Genomic DNA, 23,642 nt, shown 5'->3' on the forward strand with positions numbered 1-23,642 from the left:
GGTTAAAAATTTTTTTTAACAATAATTCAGACTTTGGATCTTTGTATTAAGTGGATAGTTTTATTAATGAGACGGGTGAACTTTTGCCAGAAGCAATAAGTGCTAACAAAGCACCCAACTTCAAATACTGCCCAGTTATCCCAGTGGATGTGGAAAGATCCTTTTAAACGAATAAAAATATTTTGAGTAATCGAAGACACAATCTTTGGAAGACCAAACATTTGGAACCGTACCTGATTGTTTACGTTTACAAAAGTAACAAAATGTTAAATAATTATTAATTATCTAATTTATTGATATTTTATTCAACTACTTAATAATTAATTGTATGCTGTTTTTGAAATAAAAAAAAACTAAAAATGACTATTGCTTTATTATTTAAAGTTGCATATTTTGACACTTTTCATGCATATTTTAAGCATTTTTCATTCATATTTACATGCATATTTCAAGCTTTTTATGTTGCATATAATACGATCTCTAATAATGAGATTTGGTATGACAGTTAACGAACTTGTGCTTATAGTTAAGCACACGTTATAGTTATCTTACGTTCGAGTGCCCTTCTTTAAGGGCCAGGGCCCGAGTGCTTATAACGCGAACGGAAAAAAATTCCGACACGAATTTTTGCATCATAAGGAAGTTTCTCGATGATTTTACTGATGTTCAACTGTTATTGTTAGAACTGAGAAATATCTCTGCTTCTTTATAATAAAATACCCAGTCGTACCTAATTTTTTGGCACAATAAAAGCGTGGAGATAAATCGACCAGAAGACTAACGTTATGGTTCGGACAGTACCCTAGTTACTAAGAAAATTTAACTCATATCACGTAAGAAACTAAATTTTGATCGATATATTAAATTTTCAAAATCAACATAACAGTAACAAATACAATTAGGTTGTCTCCATTATTTGACTATGCATTAAGGGATTTTACAGACTATTGATAACAGTTCTACTAGAAATTTCATTGAACTTTTCCTGGTAAGAACTTTCCAAAGGATTGAAAGAACAAGTTATACTGATTTGAAAGCGAGTCGTTTACAATTTTTACTCGTAATAATTAAAAATAAACTCTAAAATGTTATAGCTTTTGTTTACTTTAATTATTTAATAAATTTGATTGGTTTTAAAACTTATTTAAAAACACTGATGTTCTTTTAATTGACTCAATATCTCTACTTTTAAAATGTTTAGATTGTAGGGTAAGAAGAAATCCCGAACCTATAACTTTTCACTTAACCGATAAATGTTAACTTAGGGAGAACTGTTACATTCGACAGTTTTATTACCTTTGGAAGAGTTAATGTTTTCAGTATAATATTTTAATATTTATCTCGCCATAATGTGAAAGCTATTTTTTAAAAAGAAGAAAGATTAAACGCATGCTTCTGTTCGTGATTTTTTTTGCACATTTCTTTTGAATTATCAGTTTTACAATTCAAGTACTAGAGTAATCGATCGTTCTCACGAAAGTATAACCATAGATAAAAGAGGCTGTGCCGAGTTGTTTAGTATTAATTTGTAAATTGTGGTTGTAGTTCGTTGTTTTTAGTAGTATAATCCTGTGTTTAGTTTAGTGGTTTATTAATTTTAAGACTGTATAAAATTAACTCGTTAGATGTTAATCAGTTGCTGTATTAATATTTGCATGTTTATGTATAAAATAAATGTTAATTGACTGCAGATACAAGCCGGCATTGCGATTGGTTATGAATAGTTAATATTGAAGTATTTATTAACACCATGACGTTAGCTCATTTTAAAGCCTTAAATGTCTCTTCGTCAGAAGAAAGTGATGGGGATGTTGAAAATCCGCCTGTCACCCGAGAAGCATTGGTAAATAACCTATGAGAGATCTAGAATTGATTGTATACAGTAAATAAACACTGTAGACATTGTCACAGATAATCTTAATGTTTGTTTCTATTGAAAAGTATATAGTATTATATACGCCTGTAAATTGTATTAAGAATTTTAATAATAGAATAGTGTATAATAAAAACTTTTTTTAATTTCAAAAAATTTGTTTGGGGTAATTTTTTGCCAGTGGCCTGGAAGTTTTACACCTAAATGATGACTTGCAATTTTCCAAGTGTATTCCCAGAAACAATTAGTGTAGCGGATTACATTAGTATATGTAGATAAATAAATGTTTTATTCTGATAGAACATATAGATTATATTAGAAATTGATAGGTTTGCTACTTCTGGTAAGAAGGAACTGTCCCAGGATTTTCATGGAAATATCAAGGGAAACTATGGTAAAATCTTGATCTGAACAGAAAAAAATTAATTATAAAATAGGAGATTTAGGTGGTTAAATTTCATGATAAGTGTTAAAAGATAATAAATGCGTAAGTAGTAGTAAATTAAATATATAAAAATACAAAATATAAAGTATGTACAGTAAATCAAAATTGAGAAAGAGTAATGAAGATTAAACACTTATTGGAAATTCTGACCAATTACTTGATCACCTTCAATTTTTTTTGTACTTTAATAATACCAAAGTAGATGTGCTTAGGATCAGGAAAACAAGATCTGAATGTTGGAAAGCAAATTTAGATGGGGGTGACCTGTGCAAGATAAGTTTGCACTGTGTTATCAGTACCCTAGTCAATTAGCTATCAGATTTGTGAGTTATGGTGACATTTTCAGATGCTAATCTGTTACGTGGAGAGAATTTGGGATTAACGTTGAAATTGAAGTTAAAGTTAAGGTTAGAGTTTGGTGGAGACAGGAAAAAAACCATAAACTAACCTTAGTAGTCATCAGAGTCTAACTCTGAGTCAGCCGTTAAAGATGATTGATGATGCTATTTGCAAGGTGATTATCCTTCATACACTTGACTAATAACATGGAACATGTGGTGTAGTCTTCCTCTGTAGTGACTTTATTTTCTGTTTAAACATAGATTTGGTAAAGTGTCCTGTGAAATGGTAACCTTAACCTTAATTCTAACTAAACCTTAACCCCAACCTCTCCCTACAGAACAGATTAGAACAGGTCTTGATAACTCACAAAACTGTTGCCAATTGACTAGAATAGTCATAGTGAAGCTTGAACTTTGACCTTGTGTAGGCCACCCACACTGTTCAGTCTTGCCTTGTGACATTTAGCTCTTATGTTTTCCTGATCCTAAACATATCTACTGTGGTATATTAAAGTATGAACAAATTTGAAGTTGATCAAGTAATTGCTCTTAATTACCCATTTATTATTTATCATCTATATTAAATGATTAGGTAACTATGAAATTTTTTTGTTAATAATTTTGGTATTAAACTCTTAATTTCATTTAAAGTGGTTGTTGGGAACAAAATCTAAATAAGCCCCTTTCTTGTGTACCAATAATTTGACAGTTAAGATACTGTTTAAATCTTCACACATAATTGTGCTAAGTTACATGAAAACTTATAATACTCTTAGCATTGAACATAAATTTTGTAAGATGTGACTTGAAGTCAAATACTATTACAGAGACACAAAGGATCCAGGTTTCTTTTTAACACAGTGGGTCAAAAAAGTTTTAATTTTAGAATTTGAGAAGGTAACGTAGCCAGTTCTTGAGAATCTAAAATTCGATAAGATAATCAACAGAATCGTTTTCATTTAAATTGGTTTCATAGAATTTGTCGGTAACTTCTTTCCTTTCAATTAATTTGTTCCAAAACCAGATTATTAATAAAGAATACAATTATCATTTTTTGTTACCTGTATTGCCCTTGTGTAAAACCAAATAGCTGTTTTAGATTTCAGATCTTGAATGTTTTCACAATTATTCTGAATAGTAATTTCAATTTTTAATTATTACATTCTGTTCATCAAAGTAAGTTAAGTTCATATTTTCATGTGTGTTGTCTCATACTGAGAGGACAAATTAAAAAGAAAATTATAATGATACCATTGATTATTTCTTTAAAGATAAGTTTCCTTATCACAATGATGTAAATACTACTCTGTATCAGTATTTAATACATTAGTGTATTACAGCCAGTTACTTTGAGATGGTACTGTGCGTTTAATCATGAAAGCAATTTAATTTTGCTACTGACATTTAACATGAATATTTGGAATTTGTGGACTAACTGCCATTTTCCTGTAATTGCGTGGCATTCTTGTGGGAACCAGCATGTCAAAATGGATGTGCTTGTCTTTACAAAAATGATGGTGTTATATCGCATTGCGACAAATGGTATTTGCCAGTTGAAAGTCAATATGCATGTCAATTTGTGGCTGAAATAATTGAACCTCAGCTTCGTGACAGTCATATATTTTCTATATAGTTGTGTGTTTGAACTATCAAGTGTTGCTTGGTGTTGCTGTGAATTGGGTATGGGTCCAGTTACAGTAGTTGACTGGAATAATTTCATTAGAGATGTGTGTGTACTATACTGAACAGCACAGGCAAGGTAAACTTGTGGGAAATGGTTGGTCATCAAAATCTATGAGATGCTGTTCTTGAGCCGCAAAAAACATGCTGGTCATGTCTACCCAGAAAATGGGTTTTTGGTGGCCTTTGTCATGAAAACAGCGTTTCATTGTGGAAATTGCTGACTGATCAATTCAAACTCTGTGGAATACTATCAAACATAACATTAATAATATACACGTATTGTATTGCACTTCACATGCATATCAAACTGGTGCACTGGAAATGGAAGGGTGCTAGTATAAATTCTTTGATATATATAACCAAATTATATTTTTCTGAAAAGTTAGATTATATTATCCTCATATTTGTTTTAAGAGAATAAAAATATTCTTTCCTTCATTTTCCCTCAAAGTTAACATAAGCCTAGTTGTAAAACGTTTTAGGGAACTTCAATCTCATTAGTTCTTATGCCTCATGGAATAATTGGTAGGGTCTGATGGAAGTCATTGCATGCTGTTGCAGTTATTTATCCCATTACCTGATTATGGTTGTACATATCCCGTAAAGTAAAATGAAGAGCTTCTAGGAATATTTTGTGGGCCATTGTATGTACATTTCACATTATTAGAGAACATTTTGAAATGATATCACGTTTTGGAGAATTTTTTGCTATGTGTACACAATGTCTCTATAAATTTAGAGAATTTTAATGACAATTTAAACATTGAGTTGACTGTCCTTTCTCCTTGAAATGTTTATAGAGTAATAGATTAAATAAACATTTTTTTGCTGGTATCTTATGGCGGATTAAAGAATAAAATAAGTGAATTATTTTTGTTGACAATTGAAATTGTGGAGTCCTATGTTAAATATTGCTCTCTGGTTAAAAGGTAGTCATGAGTTTTAATATAATCATTAAGCTCTGTAGAACTGAATGAGGCTAAATGAATAAATTCCATGCTATATCATTATAATTAAATTCCAAAAATTTTCTCTAACCTTAAATCACTGAAAAACAGTCAAATAAAGATGTCAGGACCTTCTTGAAAAGATATTTTAAAATTATGTAATTCATTTGTGGGTAGAGTTTATAGTTTATCACTTTAAAATTTATTAGTACAGTTTATTTAATTCAACTATAAATAGTTGAGGTAAATATATACTGACCTTTATATATTTCAATATAATATATAAAAGTCTAATTTATTGTATTATTTGGAAGAGCAACATATAATCAATAGTGAGTATTATTGACATGCTAGAAGGTAAATTATATTTACAATAAGTAAGAAACATACTAGTTCTCTTGTAAAAGGTGTAATTCTTCTGCATGGTAAAGCCTGTCCCCACATCTCTCTAAAGACAAGGGAAGCTACTCAAAAGCTGGATTGGTAGATGTTGCCACATTCATCTTACAACTCAGTTCACATACCATCAGTTTTTTTTTTGTTTAGTTTTCTCATAGAGTTTTTATTTGGTACCAAGCTCTTCAACAACGAGCAAGTCAAGTATGTAATAAAAAAATGGCTCAGAAAACCTAAATGAACAATTCTTTACTACTAGAATAAGATAGCTCAGAAAAAGATAGGACAAATGTCTAAATGTAGCCAGCGATCATGTTGAAAAGTAACATTAGTTTCATGGTCATTGAATAAATAATTTTTCTGTAGTCATATATCTCTGTAATTATATCTTCATATTTTTAAGGTGGACGCTACTGCCTTGAAGGATGGTTAGGTGCACCCTAGAACTAAGACTACCGCACTGAGAATCCGAGTTCTCGAGTGCAATATTCAGGAAATAGCCAGTGGACTAGCGGAGGTCGCTGAACAGGAACTCCCTGGAAATTTGCGCTACATCAGGACGTGGTATGGTGACACCAAGATTGCAATATGCAGGCTATCGGCGGCAGTAGCGCCGACAATTGCACAGAAGAGCCGAGTCAAGGGTAGGACTAGTTTCATGTCATGTCGACATTATAGAGCAACCTATGAGGTGCTATAGATGTTTCGAGATCGGCTACATGGCTAGAGGATGTCGTGGGGAAGATAGGTCGGGAGCATGGTTTAACTGAGGAGGCGAGGACCACAGGGCCTCGGACTGTAAGGAGGCGTCCAGGTGCTTGTCCTGTGGTATTGAGGGTACCGGACGGGCTCCACTGCATGTCCTAGAGGAGACGGTAAGGATGTTATGAATGAGGGCCGGACAACTTCACGGAAATGAAGATTGTGCAAATAAATTTAAACTAAGCTGCACTGGCTCACGATTTATTGGCCAAGTATGCATCGAAGATGGGCGTGGACCTTGCGTTCATCTTCGAGCTGTACATTACTCGCCCCTGATTAGGGTGATATCTTCGGGGGACGGGCGCGCCGCCATATGGACATGCGGTACTACGCCTATCCGGGATGTATACCTAGGAGAGAGTTCGTCAGGCTGAGGGCCGGGGGGATCTACCTCTATTCGTGCTACATGTCACCCAATATCAAGACAGAGAGATTTAAGGAGAAACTGGACTCTATTACAAGGAATCATCCCGCACACCGACCCACTATTCTTGCGGGGGATTTCAATGGGTCCTTTGTGGATATAACGTTAGTGAGCTTGGACTTGGCCACACGCATCACTGGCTGGCTGGCGTGGTAGGGTCTCTCCGGAAGCGACCACCAACTGATGATCACAACAATCACTGAGGAAGGAGACGGCCCACCCACGTTTACGGGCTGGAGCACCAGGAGCCTGGATCCTGATGCTTTTGCAGAGGAGGTCGACTTCAGTGGAATATGGGAAGTAAACACGGCAGAAGAGAAAGTGTCTCGATTTGTAAACTCACTCGAGGCGGCTCTGTGTTACTGCGGAGATGTTACAGGAAGGGTTACCCGCCAGTTTATTGGTGGACCACCGAGATATCCAAAAAGAGAGAGGCGTGTCACAGGACGTGTGATGAGGGCGCATCTCCCAGCCCTCAGGGACATTTATATGGCCGAATATCGAAATTGCCAGAAGAACCTCGTCAGAAGTGTTCGAGATGCAAAGAAAACGCCCTAGAGGCAACTGATAACAGAAATAGAAACTGACCCGTGGAGAAGACTACTGGTAAGGAGAGCCCTAAGATCCAGAGTTCTGGTCATGCAGGATGTTCGAGAGGTCCAGAAAATAGTAGAAGAGCTATTTCCTGACGGCGAGTAATCAACTACTGATGACGCAATCCGATTTTCTTCAACCAAGATGAACTTCTGGAGGCAAAAGCATGTATGCCTCCTGCTAAGGCGCCGAGTCCGGACTGATTGCCAAATTTAGTTGTCAAGGTAGCGGTTCGGACATAGCCGTTATACACCTTCTTGGAGGTGTATAACGCGTGCCTTCGGGAAGGCATTTTTCCCGAGAAATGGAAGCGCCAGCGGCGGGTATTTATAGCAAAATCGGGAAGGGATTTGGCGCACCATTCCTCTTACCAGCTGCTGGCTATGATAGACGGAATGGCCAGAATATCCATGGTGGTGGAGGAGGTGGGTGGGCTCTCTGCGAGCCAGTATGGCTTTTGCAGGGGAAGGTCTGCTCTCGATGCCATGGCACTGGGCTCCAGGTGGCCAGGAGAATCATGAGAGGTAGTCTGTGGAGTATTTGTGCTCTTGTTACCCTAGATATGAGAAATGCATTTCTCATGTTGCAATGATGCTAGCACGAAGATCACAGGGTTCCTACACACTTACGGTGCATCATTTGATCTCTTGCATAGGAGTGTACCCCAGGGGTTGGTCCTTGGGCCGACCCTTTGGAACCTGACATATGATGGGGTGTTCCAGGTTGCCCTTCTGCAGGGAGAGCCCATGGTAGGATATGCGAACAACCTTGTCCTAGTAGTCGAGGCTACCACTCGGCTAGACGCCACTGAGAAAATAAGTGAAGTATATGTGGCGATAAATATATGGATGATGTAGATGGGGTTGTCACTCGCTCCAGACAACACTGAGGTGGTTGCCATCTCCAGAGCAAGGAGGAGACTGAAATTGGAGTCAGCAATAAAACATTTAGGAATACGGATTGATTTCAGAATGAAATTTGGCATTCAAGTCATAGAAACTGCCAACAAATCAGAGAGGACAATGAGATTAATTGCTGCTCTCCTCAGTATAGCAGGAGGTTACTGGCCAGAGTCACATATTCCACCATGCTTTAAGGGGCCAAGCTATTGGCTAATATGACAGAATACACAAAATATAAAGGGAAGCTTGAAGTGGTACATAGAAAATGCTACTTGAGAATTATAGCAGCTTATCAAACTGCCTCGAAGGAGGCGGCCGAGGTCCTGGCGGATGTCATGCCAATAGATCTAGTCACACAATTAAGGAAGAGGCTTTGGGAACAGCAACCTTTGCTGCACAGGGACAAAAAACGCCTATTATTGCAGATTGAAGAGGAGCTACCTGAAGTCTGGCAGGTTTGCTGGAACCAGGGGACAAAGAGCCGCTGGACCCATCGCCTTATTGGTGACATTAGAAGTTGGTACTGGAGAACACATGGCTTGCTTGGATAGTTTAGCATAGTTCCTGGCGGGCCATGGAGGTTACAGGTCATACCTTCAGATTTGACCTAGATTGTGCAGACCTATGTCCTGATTGTGATGAGGAGGAGACTCCATATCATGTTCATTTTTGCTGTACACAGTTTAGAGGTGAGCGTGAGGAGATGCTGGATGCTTTGGGCCTGGAAGACATGTTCCATCCTGAGGATACGGAGGGCGTCATGTTAAAGGGAGCCAGTGAATGGAGAGCAGTAGAAAACTTTGTCAAGAAGGTACTAGACAAGGTTACATGCCTGTGAAGAGTCCTGTCAGAGGGTGCCGCGTCAGACAGGCCCATAACTGAGCGCCTAGAGCACCCCTCAAGCATGTGGGAGTTGTCCTGGAGCAGTGAGGTCACAGCCACTCCACATAACTGGCACCTGACGGCATTACTCTCCCCTTGCCGACGTAGTGCTCTGTAGAGTGGTTCCAGGAAGGTGGGAGAAAAAAAAAAGATAGTCTTCCCCCAAACCTAAGCTGTTGATAATTCATATTATTCCTCTGTAACGTTATATTTTATTTTAAATTCTATTAATATAAACCATCTAATACAAAATATTGAGATAAGACATATATTCATGTCTTATTTCAATATTTTGTATTTAGGTAGTTTATTATATTAATAGAATTTAAAATATATATATTGGAAAAATATGTTGAGATTGTTAGATTAATTAATAGATTATATTAATACAATTATATTAATAGAATTTAATATATAAACTTTTTTTTTGTCTTCAGTCATTTGACTGGTTTGATACAGCTCTCCAAGATTCCCCATCTAGTGCTAGTAGTTTCATTTCGGTATACTCCCTACATCCTATATACCTAACAATTTTTTTTACATATTCCAAACGTTGCCTGCCTGCACAATTCTTTCCTTCTACTTGTCCCTCCAATATTAAAGCAACTATTCCAAGATATCTTAATATGTGGCCTATAAGTCTGTCTCTTTTTTTAACTATATTTTTCCAAAAGCTTCTTTTTCATCAGTTTGCCACAACACTTCTTCATTTGTCATCATCTGTAACATATCAAATTAACATCAATCTCAATGCAAGCTTACAATATACTTAAAATACACTTTTCAAATCGATGGATTCATCATAAGTTTTTAAGGTACTATTTTGGGCAATGCATTATATTTATCTTATGTTAAAAACTAATCCTTTTAACCTTCTACGTAAATATTAAGTTTCTAATTTAATGTGTTTATGTCATGTTTTGCTACGTTAATATAGGTTTTAATTAGTTGTGTGTAAAACTTAACTGTAAGCTTAGTAATACATTTTTTCTACCAATTTTTTCTTTGTGTAGGAAGAAAAAGCTGTCTCTGAGTATACAAAAGTATTATTGCTGCAAAGGAACAAACAATGGAAAGAAGCAGAAGAAGGTTTAAAGAAACTTTTGGAATCCGATGTTTTATCTCGAGTAAGCTTTATTATCTGTGTTTCTTTATTTTTATTACTGTTGACAAAGAACAAGTTTGATAATTAGTAGTATTTGTTTCTTATTGACTTAACTAATTGAAAAATTATCCTATCACAAGGTAAATTAATGCTGAAAAGATGTGGAAATAATGTTTTATAAACCTTATAAATGAATTGATCAAATTGATTTTACGAATTTTGTAGGTGAAAGTATTTTTTGGAGTTAAGCAATTGTTTATTGGTTATCTGATTTCGGAGGATCTGCTCTATATAGCAAAAGACTTCAGGTCTGGTGAATGGAAAAAGCCTTTGGTTTTGTTTAATTTACCTGACTTAAAGCGGTACCATTAACAAACATAGTTTTAAGCAAGTGCTTTTGATTATGAGATAAATCAAGGTAGTGTAAATGGAGGTAATGGTGTAGGACAATGCTAGTCATCATGTAAATTTTGTTGGTAGATTGTAAATTTGATGTACTCAAGGTGTAAGCTCAGTACAGATTGACATAGAAAAGGAGGTACACAAAAGAGTACAAATTGTTGTTGTAAAGAAATGATAATGCATTGTATTTTTTTCATATTGAGAAAGATACCTTATTTACATAAATTGATTTTAAACAACAGAATTATGATAAAATTGTTTTAGTGAGTTAACGCTCAAACTTTAAAATAAAAAGCTTCCATTTGATGAAATAACTAATTTCAGACAGATCTTATCATTTCACACTTGAAAAAATTACATGTGATAGTTATTTACTGCGTATGATTACAACATAAGTTTATTATCTAATATTTTTATGATCTACGTTACTCATATGATTCTGTATTGTTAAAACCCTGGTAGCAACCAGCATGTATTTATTCAGCTATTTTTATTGTTATCTTAATTGAAAAAAAACAAACAAAACAAAATGTTGTTGCACATTGGCTACGAAGCAGTCTTTTGATAAAAAATGGCATGTGGACATTATTTCTGTAACAGTTAACCTTAGTAAAATTATTTTTCAGTTTTTTTTAAGTAACATGCACTGGTAGTAAATGGTAAGTGTAAATAAATAAATTATTCATTTGAAGGAGCAGAAAATAATTACAGAATATAACAATATGATCAAAGTTCATAGGAAGGAAAAAGAGTAAAATGATGATGAAGGAGTTTGTTGGTGAGGTTCGTGTTGTAATTAAGATATACAAGTTATAAGACTAAGATCGTGGAAACCGGTGTTCTTTGGTGGTTGGGTTTCAATTAATCACACATCTTAGGAATGGTCAAACTGAGACTGTACAAGACTGCACTTCATTTACACTCTTACATGTCATCCTCTGAAGTATTATCTGAACGATGATTACCGGAGGCTAAACAGGAAAAAGAAAGGGAAAGTAATAAGACTAATTAATTAATATCTTGGTAATTTACAAGATGTTGTAACTAAGTTTTTGTAATTTGTTTTTGCTAAATGAGTAATATTGAAACTGGGTAAAAAAGTAAACTCTATCCTGTATAACCTAATGTTATGAATAATTTGGAACATCTCGGGGACTAGCATCCTGGAAATTGAAGGTGTGATATAAGAATAAATTGCTGATGACTAAGCCCCATTAAATTAGTTCTTGTAAAATAATTAAAGCCAGAGAAAACCAAGTTCAATTTGTTTGGCTGGTTTTGGTATTTTTTAGTAGCTAATGATTATTATAACATTCAATACCAAATGTAAAAAATAATAAAAATTATTTTAATGGTGTATAAAAAATGATAAATTCATAATTAAATTGATAAAGTAATAAATATCACAGATTTTTATGTATTAAAACACATAATAATTGATATTATGATATTTGTGCTCAATTGTAAATTTATTGTTTTATAATGTGTTGTAGTAATTATGTGTTTAAATAGATAATTTTGGTGTATTTAATGTTTAGGTAACTGGCAATGTAAATTATGTTGGAGGAAAACTTCAACCATCTCTGGTGCATCTGAAATATTGCATTTTAGTTAATCTTGGCCATGTGCTTACCGAAATGAATGAGATTAAAGCTGCTGTTGACTATTATCTTGAGGTAACTGCTATTTTTTACCTTAAAAAATGTATATCATATGTACCTCATTCATTGAATTATATTTTTATCAGCCCTCATAATTATTTTTTTACAGTATGTATTCTCACATGTTTTCAAAAAAGAAGAAATTAAATATATAGTTGCACATTACTAATGTACAAGTATGTAATGTTCTTAGTTTCTTGACCTCCATGGTGTAATGGTAATGTCTCTGTTTCCATCGAGAAGGTTCTGGTTCAACTCCGTGTCAGGCATGATATTTATTACATGCAAGTATCTCTGATGAGAGATGAAATATATCTCTCATCCAAAAAAAGTGAAGTATTTGGTTGCCAGTGTGAGTAATCTAGTGTGAGTAAATAAATATCACAGATGCAATTATAAAAGAATTCATACTCGGCAGTTGCTTTCTGTTGGGTTACTATTATATTAATTTAGCTGTGTAAATTATGAAATGTATGACTGATAATATTGTATTATATATTCATTTTAAATTTTTAGTTAATGTTATATGTATAATTTTTAGGCTGTAATGCTTGATGACACAGATTTAAATCTTTGGTATCGTATTGGAAGAGCTGCAATAAAAATTCCAAATCTCAATTTAGCATCATATGCTTTTCAAGAGGTATGTTTTTTAATTCTATGTATTAATTGGTGTGATGAATGCTGTATTTAAATGAAATTATATTTAAAAAAGAATTATGTTTATTAGTATCATAGTAAATTTCTTTGAAAAATGATATTGACCATGAGTAAAGTGTGCATAGAGCCATATTCTCAGAATAGGGATGAACTGCTAGGTGAAGTTCCAGAATTTAAGTATTTATCTTACGATAGATAAATAATAGATTTTGAACTCTATTACTGCAGCTTGGCTGCTAGCAGTTATTTCTGGAAAATTAATCAGGAATTTCTTTTTGAAAGGCAGAAGTAAACGAGGGGAGAAAGCTAGTATTTAAATCTACTTGTGTTCTTATACTTGCCTATATTTACAAATCTTGGATATTATTCTTAATGTTCTGTTTCCACAAAAACAAAAACAGGTATTAAGCAAAGGACTTGATGTTTGAAAGGAAAATTGAGAACAAAACTAAGAATGATAAAATCAAAAACGTCACTGTGATATTTAAAAAAGAATTAAGTTAATTCAGTTTGGAATGTGAGCAGGATTATTGATGAAAGGTAACTAGAGGGTGTGTAGGAAGCAAGTATGGAAAAGAGACCAGAAGGAGAATTTAGAGCGCTATCAGCTTCTAAAAATGATGCCTTGTTGAAATACTCATGTGTGTGTCTGTTGCTGCTGTCTTCAAGCCCTTATAAGACACATCTCTCTCTCTATCTTCTTAAAGATTGCAGCTTCAGGATGTCTCATTGATTTCTTCCTTTTTTTTTCTAAAAAAAAGTTTAAGAAATATTGAAAAAAGTGATATTTATTAAGTAAAAAAAAAATTGTTTTAATGTTGAATTAATTACAAAAATTAAGTTTATGTGAAAATATTGTACTGTATTGAGTCTTCTTCATGCTTTATTCCTTATAACATGCTATAATATTTTTTTCTAAGTAGCTACTGTGCTCCATTTAAATCAAATGTGCTTATGTTTATTTTTAAATTTTTTAAAGATATTTCGTTGCTTATGATAGGAAAGTGTTCTTAATAACAGTATTACTCATCATCAAGAGAAACAAAGGATCATTTTTGCTTAAAAATGGTGTTACGTCAATTCCTTTCAATACTTATATTGTTGTGTTGCTTTCAAATTTACATTTACTCTCTAAGTCTGAATTGTGATAGGCTTGACTGTTGCATGTTAGGTTTTCATCCTTTGTACAAATTCTAAACATCATGATAGTTTTGGCCATTATCGTTATTATATGAATAGTTGCTCATTACTAATTACAAGGATTAGAGCAACTCATTATCCTCTAAAGTGTTACATATGTATATTTGTTATTTTATCATTACATTAAATAAATATTGTGAGAGTGGTATATTGTATTTTTCAGGCATTGAGATGTAATCCAAACCACTGGCCAAGTCTTGATACATTAATAACAGTTTTATATGCATCTGGAAACTTCTTGTTATGCCTTTATTATATATCAGAAGGTTTGGAAAAGGATTGTAAATTCATGAAAGGTATTGCTTTTTGTCAAAAAATTTATGATGACCACCCATATTTTAGGCATGATTTTCAGCTGTATTATCCACAATGGTAAATTAAAAAAAATGTTTTTTATAAAATAAGTTTGACTATGTTGTAGTTACAAAGGTTTCCTTTTGCATTTATAAAATAATGTTTTATTTCTCAAAAAATTAATTCTAAAATTTATAATATATATTATAAACAAATGACAGTAAGTTTATTGAGAAATTTACAGTAGTAGGTAACTAAATAAATTTAAGCAGAATATTATAGTATAAAAGGTATAGAGGTTTGAAGATTATAGTGGAGGGGTAGAACAAGATGGTAGTGTATGACACATCGTTCAACTCAACATGTGTAAGGGGAAAAACTTGTTCTTACTGATTAGTGTCAGGAGATCTGATCTTAACCCTTAGATTAGAAAGGACATTCTAGAATATCAGAACAGACTACCAGCAATGAAATGTTATTAACATTTTTAGATGCCAGTTGAACATATTATTAGGGCTATTTTATTTATTTATTCATTTTTAAAACTTTTGTCAATGCTAATGCTTTTGTCTGTTTGGTGTATATATAATTTTATGTCAAACTGGCAGTGGTTATGAATCCGGTTTACACCATGGCAAGGTGTACATGTAACAGAACTTGCAAACAAAAAACATCAGTCAGATTTGCCTCTTATGGAATCTGTGTTCACTCTACAGCCAGTAATGGTGAAAGTGACACTGGTAGCGCTGAATGGTATTTGCATTGTGAAACATTGACATGTTTGAATTTAACATGATATATGTGAAAAAGGCTACGAGATATTTTTTTGTTTTTTCTCTGGCATCGAATGTTGATAATTTTTGAAAATAGATGTACCAATTTTGGTAGTCATTATAAATAATAAATTGTAAGTTTGTGCCACATAATACATATATATCTGAATAGAAAATTTTAACATAAGAGAAATGATGAAAGTGAGAGAAATTTAATTTACTACAATATTAAATGGTGTACGGTCCAAATTGATACTGTCTTTTATGTGGTGAAATGAAAGTGTTGTCATGAAAAATTTTATTTTATTTTTAGTAATTTTCACAGGCAAAATACTTTTTAGTTAATTTCTTATTGTGACTTTATTTATAATTGTAAAAAAAAAATTAATAATTTTATTTGACAGTTTACTTGATGAAAAAATAAAAGAGTATGGCAAGGAAATAAAAACAGATGATCCTGTATATATAAAAATGTTTGAAGAAGCTAATAGATTAAAAAAAAGTTTTGAAACTTTGCAATGGCCAAGAGAAAATAAAGATGAAGTATTGTCTAATATTAAACCAGATAGGCCACTAAAGAAAAAATCATGGATTGCTTTGGGCCGTTGTCTTTTACATGTTTATAACCGCTTAAAGGAAGACTATCCTGAAATAGTGAGTTAGTGTTTTGTTACTTTGTAAGTGATACTAGTTTGTTTTTTATTTTTGATTATGGTAAAAAAAATGTAATTTTTATATGGTTGTGTACATTTTTCTGTTGTATTTCTTCTGTTTTATTTGTTGAAATAAAACAAGTTATCATAGATTTAATCTGATTTCATGTAATTGGTAAAACTGTACAATTACATATTATTTGTTAGCCAGCTGGTTTTGTAGTTAGCTTACTTGGCTTCTAAATCACCTTGATCTGAACCCCTCAGATTGGTCTATGGTGAACTTGTCATCACAGCAAATCAGCTGATTTTAAAATTGAGAGTTAAGGTTCAAATTGTAGTAAAGGCAGTTGCTTTTATACAGATTGGAATACTAGATTGTGTATACTGGTATTTACCATTTTTGAAAAATTTTTATTTTAATTAAATGATTTTTATCATTTTTCAAAATGAAAAAAATATGATTTTTTTTTATAACACTTAAGTTCCTATATTGCATTTTGTTAGCTCATTTTTTATTGTTTAACTCTGTTAATGTAATTTGTAAGCTATAAATAAACAATACTAGACAAAGAATTTAATCATCATATTATGACATCATAATATGATGATTTAATAAATGATTTCAGTCACATATTATGACATCATATCTAATACTGAAGAGCGAGCCTTCATGGACAAGATTAATCATGTCTATGGTCTATGCAGGTCAAAGGATGTAGCTGGAAATACAACTGTGTTGTTTGTATAAAGCATTGGATTTAGAAATGAATTCATTTTGTTCAGTCTTATTGCTCTCTTAAGTTTGTTAATAGTTCAGTGTCAATGCCTTGAAATTGTGTAAATGATGTGGATGCCTTTTGTTATATATGTGTGTTAACATACTGTTAAATATCCTTCATTGCAATCTGCAATCAGGCCTGTACCTCACAGTGAAATTATTGCAGTTCCTTAGCCACCTGTGAATGTATGTTTCGAAAACAGCGATGAAGAATCAAGTGTACTGAAGACAACAATGATTTTGATTTTGAATTGTGTTTCAATAAACCACATCTTATATCACAAGGTGAATTAAATGACTTGGTTAGGGATTTAAATTTATCAAAAAATCAAGCTGAACTGTTAGGATCAAGACTGCTAGGATGGAATTTACTTCAAAAAAATACAAAAATTTCAGGCTTTTGAAGTCAACAAAAAGAACTTTCTCAGTACTTATTGATGAAAATAATTTGGTTTATTGCACAAATATTGATGAGCTTAGGACAAATTCGTAAATCTGAGGACTGGTGCCTTTTTATAGATTTGTCCAAGCATAGTTTAAGTGGTTCTACTACACAATGGTAACAAATGTCCTTCGATACCAATCGCTTATGGTATTAATTTGAAAGAGACATACGATGTGATGAAAAATGTTCTTGAAAAAATAGATTATAAAAAACATAGCTGGAACATATGTGGTGATTTGAAAGTTATAGCTATTTTGTTAGGCATGCAGTTAGGCTATACTAAGTACATGTGTTTTCTTTGTGAGTGGGACAACAGAGCTAGGGATAAACATTATGTTACCAAAGAGTGGAAGAAACGAGACAACTTGACTCCAAATGGGAAAAATATTATTCATGAGCCCTTAGTTGACCCCCAAAAAATAGTTTTACCCCCTCTCAATATCAAGCTAGGACTAAGGAAAAATTTTGTGAAAGCAATGAAGAAGGATAGTCCCGGATTTTTGGACATCAGGCAGAAATTTCCGAATGTAAGTGAAGGAAAAATTAATGAAGGAGTATTTGTTGGTCCTCAAATAAGAGAGTTGGTCAAAGATGATGTATTTAACTCAGTGTTAAATAATGTAGAAAGTGCAGCTTTGGCTTCATTTAATATTGTTAATCACCCTCTTACTTCATACAGAGCTATGGGATGTAATATGTCTTTAAAAATACACTTCCTCCACTCACATCTGGATTTTTTCCCGGACAACCTCGAAGACGTAAGTGACGAACATGGTGAACGTTTGCACCAATACATTTCGGTGATGGAAAGCCGCTATAAAGGGATATGGAATACTAACATGCTAGCCGATTACTGTTTGACAGTAATTTGGGATGTATCTGAGGCTATTTATAAAAGAAAAGCATCAGTGAAACCATTCTAACAGAGGTATGACTGCAAAATTATGAATTTTACAGATTTTATTTATATTTTCCCTTAATTTTTTTTGAAGCGTAATTTATTTAAAAATAAGGGTGATAGAAAAATTATATTTACAGATCTGTAATGTACACAAAAAAGCTATTCAAGAAATGGTATCACACTTAGAGAAACATTAACAAATTTTTTTTTTTGTCATCAGAGTTATCATTCATCCTCTGAAGTAATACCTTACAGTAATTCCAGAGGCTAAACAAAAAAAAGAAAGAAAAGATCACCTTCATCTGGGGGTTCAATTCCAGGCAAAGAGTGTACATGGAGATTTGCAGAAATATCTGACGCTTTATAAAATATAAAGGCACTATTTTGCATTTATGAAATTTTAATATCTTACAAATAATCAATAAAGAAAAAAGATGTCTAAATTATATAAAAAATTTTTTAATTAATTTGAAAATTATATCTTTCAGTTCTCCATTATACTGTACATACTGCTGTAGTTAGTTTTGAAAAACTATTCCAACATTGTGAGAAAAAGTAAACTTGATCCAGAATTATTTGCTGTGGATGTAAATCAAGAATTGGCAGCCAGTGGAACAGATTTACACATGACAGTATTTAGACACCAACTTGCAGCTGGACAGAAAGCTTATCGTCTAGCTAAAAAGCGGCTTTTAACACCAGCAATGTGCATAAACAGGCTCATGTGGGCCAAAGTACATGCTAATTGGACCAAAGAAGACTGGAAAAATGTTATGTTTTCTGACATGTCAGAGTTTTATGATGAGGAACAAAGGGTTCAGTATATTAGAGAAGCATCAGAGGCTCATATTCAACAGTTTGTTAAACATCCCCAGAAAAAAATATTTTCAGGATGTTTATTGAATGCCCTTGTTTACTTCCAGTAGATGGTATGTTGAAAAGTGATGGATATATAAAGATTTTGAAGGAAAGGATTGTGGGACAACTTCAAAACAAATTCCCATAAGGCAGTGAGTGTTCAAACAAGATTTGGCACCATGCCATGCTTCTAAAAAAGTGAAAAAAATGTTTCGAAGAACAAAAAATTAAAGTGCTCCTGTGGTAATGTGTAGTACACTTGTTGAATTGATGCCAAATTGTGTTCATGAAGTGCTTAAGAATAAAAGAGGGCATATTAATTACTAGATATTCACAAATAGTAAGGTATGATTTTTTTCTAAATAAACTTACTTTTTATTAAATAATATCTGTGTTCGGATTAATTTCCATGCTACTGTAAACTTACTTAATCTAGTTCTTCAGAAGTAGAAGAGTGAAGTAAATTAATTTATACAAGATTCATTGGGGAAATATGGGTAGTTGAAAAAATTTAAATCATAGAATTTTATGTAAAAATCAGATTTGAGAAAATTCATTACAGTTAATTGCAACTAAATTATTTCATCTCTCTGTCTGAAGATTACATATGTAGGACAAAGAAGAAGACTTTTTTCTCTAAACAGCAGGTTTCTCCATAATAAAAATGACATCGAGTCACCTTGATTATTAATTTTTTTTTTCATTTTGTAGTAAATTTTTTAATATGACAATTTTTAATATAAGTAGTCATTCTATGATAATAAGTGTTATTTATGTACATATGTATATTTGTAATTTTTTTAAATCAGTTATTACAGCACTTACTTTGATAAAAGGTGCATCTTTTTACTGAACTTTCTAATGGGATATTAATGAATAATAATAAAAACAAGCTGTATTGCAAATGTCCCTGAATAGTTTTGTGATGTAGAACCATATGTCAGTCATAATATACTGTTGTGTGTTTGTGGTGCAACAAGGACATTGAGACTAACAAATGTAAGAATTTCTTATAAATACAATTTTAATACTCTTAAAAACATAAAATAAAATGATAATAACATATAAAATGATAATGATAACAATGACAATGGTAATAATATTGATAACAGTAAATATATGTAATATTCAAAATAGTAATTCAAATAAAAATACAATATTTATTTAATGACAATTAAATTATGATTATCAAAATACAGCCCAATTTAAATTTAATAGTTTGTGAACTTGCGCAAAATCAAATTCTGATTTGGTTTTGTGTAATCAAAATAACGTAATTAAACGCACACGAAAGTTAACTAAACCTACATGACATTTAAAGTATGAGTATCAAAATACAGCCCAGTTTATGAAAAACTTTATAATGACTGATAGAAATTACAATAATATTGCGTTAACAAGATAACAATAAAAAAGTCTTAAGTTCATACAGTCCACTTTCTGCAAGTATTATTACTTTTTCTGTTTAGAATAGAATTACCCTACACTTTATGAATGAATGGAATGCTACTATCACTTTTACTACTATTTACCATAAAATTGTCAAACAACTTCCTGCATTCAATCACTGTTCACACTGGAATGCAGTAAGCATGTGATATAATCACATGCTTACTGATGTCACTGTTAAGATGATTGTGCCAAACACAGCCTCGCAGAACTACTGATTCTGTCCCTGGCAGTATTTTACCTCCTGGCCTTAGAACTAGTACCCAGCTTTTCCTTTTAATTGTTGAAGTGCCTTTACATTTTTCAATAAGTTCTTATTTAGGTCGGGTAATCTTTCTGGTCCCATAAGAGCTTTGGAAGTGCCATTGTCTCTGTATTACAAAGAACAAATTTGATAAACGGACCCATTATTCTGAGAAAATAATACATTCTTCTTTATTTCCTCTTTCATTCTTCTTATTTGGAAGAAACAATGAACCCTGGTTCATTATACTTGTCCTGTTAATTCATCTATTTCTTCCTACTCATTGTACTTATAGACTGTTTTGTGTGTTATTCCAGAAGGTTTGTATTATTGTTGAATGTTAGGTGATTTTTGTTATTTGGTAGATTTTCATATTTTTCTTTTTTTCTTGCTGTTCTTTATTTTTTCGTAATAGTTTTCCATTTCGGTGATCTAATATGATGGTAAATACTAAATCTGACGTTTTAGTCAAATACTGTAATTGTGTTTAATCTTGTTACAAAATTTAAAAAGTTAAAATTTTTTGCAGCATTTGGCCATTGGTGAACTGTTAATAATTGCTATAATTAGATAAAATTTTCTTTTAAATGTGGATTCATTTTTCCAAAAAAATGATCATTTCATCTTTACATTCACTTATTTGAATGTAATTCAAGAAATTACCGTCTAACAAAAGCTTAAGCTCTTTTTTAAAGATTAACTTGCCTTATCATAGTATTAACTTGGGAAGTAAGTAGTTATATGTTATATGTATTACTGGTGGAATATACATTTTAAGTTACTCTCTTTTATTCTTGTTTTAGAGTTTTTATCGGCTTGTTGATTTAACTGAAGATGATGTGGTGTTAACAAAACCTGATGTAGATACTGTGGAAACAGAAGATTTTTTAGATGATAATTTAATTGATAAAGAAGTAATTATTGTAATTATATTTTTTTTTACTATGTTTTATTTAAATGAAATTACAATATTTGTATTCTCTGTTGATTCCATTGATGCACAGGTTAAGTTAAAGTATTTTGGAACATTTGTTCCAATTCAGATTTTTCTCCCTGTGCAGCTTTTTAGGTTGTTAAAATTACATAAATAATAAACCCTTATCATTTTGTGACAATTTAATCATTTAAATAGCATTGATAATAACTGTTTATTTATTTGTAATGTGATTTTAGCAACCTCAATAGAATAAAACTGATGGAACATGTATTCTGAACATATCTTTCTATCATGAAATTCAATGTTTATTTTTTAATGATCATTGAATTACACATGATCAATGATTTCTCATGCTATATAAAGTTATTGTAGTTTTTTAATTCTGTGTATTTTGAATACTGTAAATCAAAATCTTTTAACTAAATATTTAGAAGAAAAAAACAGTGTCTTTAAAAAGACAATGATTTATGTTAGTTATTGTCTGATAAACATTTATGTTCTAGTTTTATTATCACTGTCTGTGTAATTAATGTGAATGCCCATATAATGACAGTTAATGATGGCTGTAAAACTTATCATTGCTGAATTTGTGTAATCCTATAAAGTATTTTGTGAAGTCTTACAATATATATATTTTCATAAACTACATTATATTACAGCTTCATTATAATGCTTTTAATTTAAAATAATATTTTAACTTATGTTCAGATTTGTAAGTAAGAGATTACTAATTATGTGAATTCATAATTTGTTGCTATTTGTCTTTGTGATATTAGAGAAATCAGCATTCCAAAAAATTAAGACATTAGATATTGTTTATTATATAAGGTCTGATCAAAAAGTAATGAGATTTTTTTTTTTAATTGCGCGCACTGTATGTCTGTCATTTTCTGTACATTGGTAGTACTGTCAGTGACACAAGTGTTAATTTTTAACCACCAGTAACACTTTGTGTTTGGCAAATGAAAAAGCAAGATGTACTTTATCGTATTCACAAAAAAAAAATGACAGATTGTTAGAACAGAGAATTTGTTGGAAATTTTGTGTAAAAAAGAAATTAAGTTTAACGAAGCGTTTAAAATGTTAAAGAAGGCCTTAGACAATGACGCTATGTTACAACCATGAGTTTATGAGCAGTTCAAATGCTTTCAGGAAGGCCGAGAAGACATTGAAGCGACATTCCAAAACTGCCATATTTTCACCAAAAATGGCATCATAATTGATGCCAAAATGAGACTGGAGAGACAACTTGTGGCTTTTGTATCACAAAATGCATTGTCTCACTCTATTTATCCTACAGTTCTTCGCAAAACATAATACTATTATGATGTCACAACCACTATTCTCCAGACATGGCTCTCTGGGACTTTTTCTTATTTCCCAGACTTAAAAAGGACACTCAAGGAACAATGTTTTTCAACAATAGATGAGATAAAAGCAAAATTGCAAGCTGAGCTCAAGGAATTTCCAGTTTTTCAAACTGGAACCTACGTTGGTATAAGCGTATAATATCGCAGGGGGGGACCACTTTGAAGGGGACGGGATAAACATTGAAGATTGAATAAATGCTTTTGGAGAAATTAAAAAATTCTCATTATTTTTTTATCAAACCTTATATATTTAATCACTGATAGGTTGTTTACATATTTTTATTTTTGTAAATAGTTTCTATCAACATAGGTTTTTGATTATGTATTCAGTCTAAAACCTGAATCTAAAAATTGCTAATAATTTCATGTTTTTGTTTGAGATTTCACTGGTTTTCATTGAAATGCAGCCATAGTGTAACTGAATTGCACCCACAATTTGTTTCTGAAGAGAATTGTTAAAATTAGTAAATTACTTGTTCAACATGTTAATTGTGTACAAATTTTGACAATAGAATTTTCCAAATCTGTTTCAGTGCTTGTGATATGGAATAAGTATTCTGTACTATGCTGTTTGTCACTTTAACATCAGAAAAATTGGGTTCATTAAAAATTGTGACTTGCTAATTTTTTATCTGTAGGTAATTCTGCAGTGATGAGAGA

General features: G+C 32.1%; 1 protein-coding gene across 3 annotated transcripts in view; it reads left to right on the forward strand.

Annotated features, from left to right (window-relative positions):
* The first annotated feature begins 1,297 nt into the window (after nucleotides 1-1,297).
* Nucleotides 1,298-23,642, forward strand: part of LOC142328489 (calcineurin-binding protein cabin-1-like) — a 34,555-nt gene continuing 12,210 nt past the window's right edge. The window contains exons 1-7 of one of the 3 annotated variants that reach the window (XM_075372314.1): nucleotides 1,298-1,843; nucleotides 10,263-10,376; nucleotides 12,295-12,432; nucleotides 12,959-13,060; nucleotides 14,441-14,649; nucleotides 15,749-15,998; nucleotides 21,479-21,598. In XM_075372314.1, the coding sequence (XP_075228429.1) occupies nucleotides 1,751-1,843; nucleotides 10,263-10,376; nucleotides 12,295-12,432; nucleotides 12,959-13,060; nucleotides 14,441-14,649; nucleotides 15,749-15,998; nucleotides 21,479-21,598 (1,026 nt within the window). In that variant the 5' untranslated portion in view covers nucleotides 1,298-1,750. Of the gene's footprint in view, nucleotides 1,844-10,262; nucleotides 10,377-12,294; nucleotides 12,433-12,958; nucleotides 13,061-14,440; nucleotides 14,650-15,748; nucleotides 15,999-21,478; nucleotides 21,599-23,642 lie in introns of those variants that run through there. The other 2 variants (XM_075372315.1, XM_075372316.1) reach the window with 2 other exon arrangements.

This window comes from Lycorma delicatula, chromosome 7 (assembly GCF_047948215.1).
Source record: "Lycorma delicatula isolate Av1 chromosome 7, ASM4794821v1, whole genome shotgun sequence".
Classification (NCBI taxonomy): domain Eukaryota; kingdom Metazoa; phylum Arthropoda; class Insecta; order Hemiptera; family Fulgoridae; genus Lycorma; species Lycorma delicatula.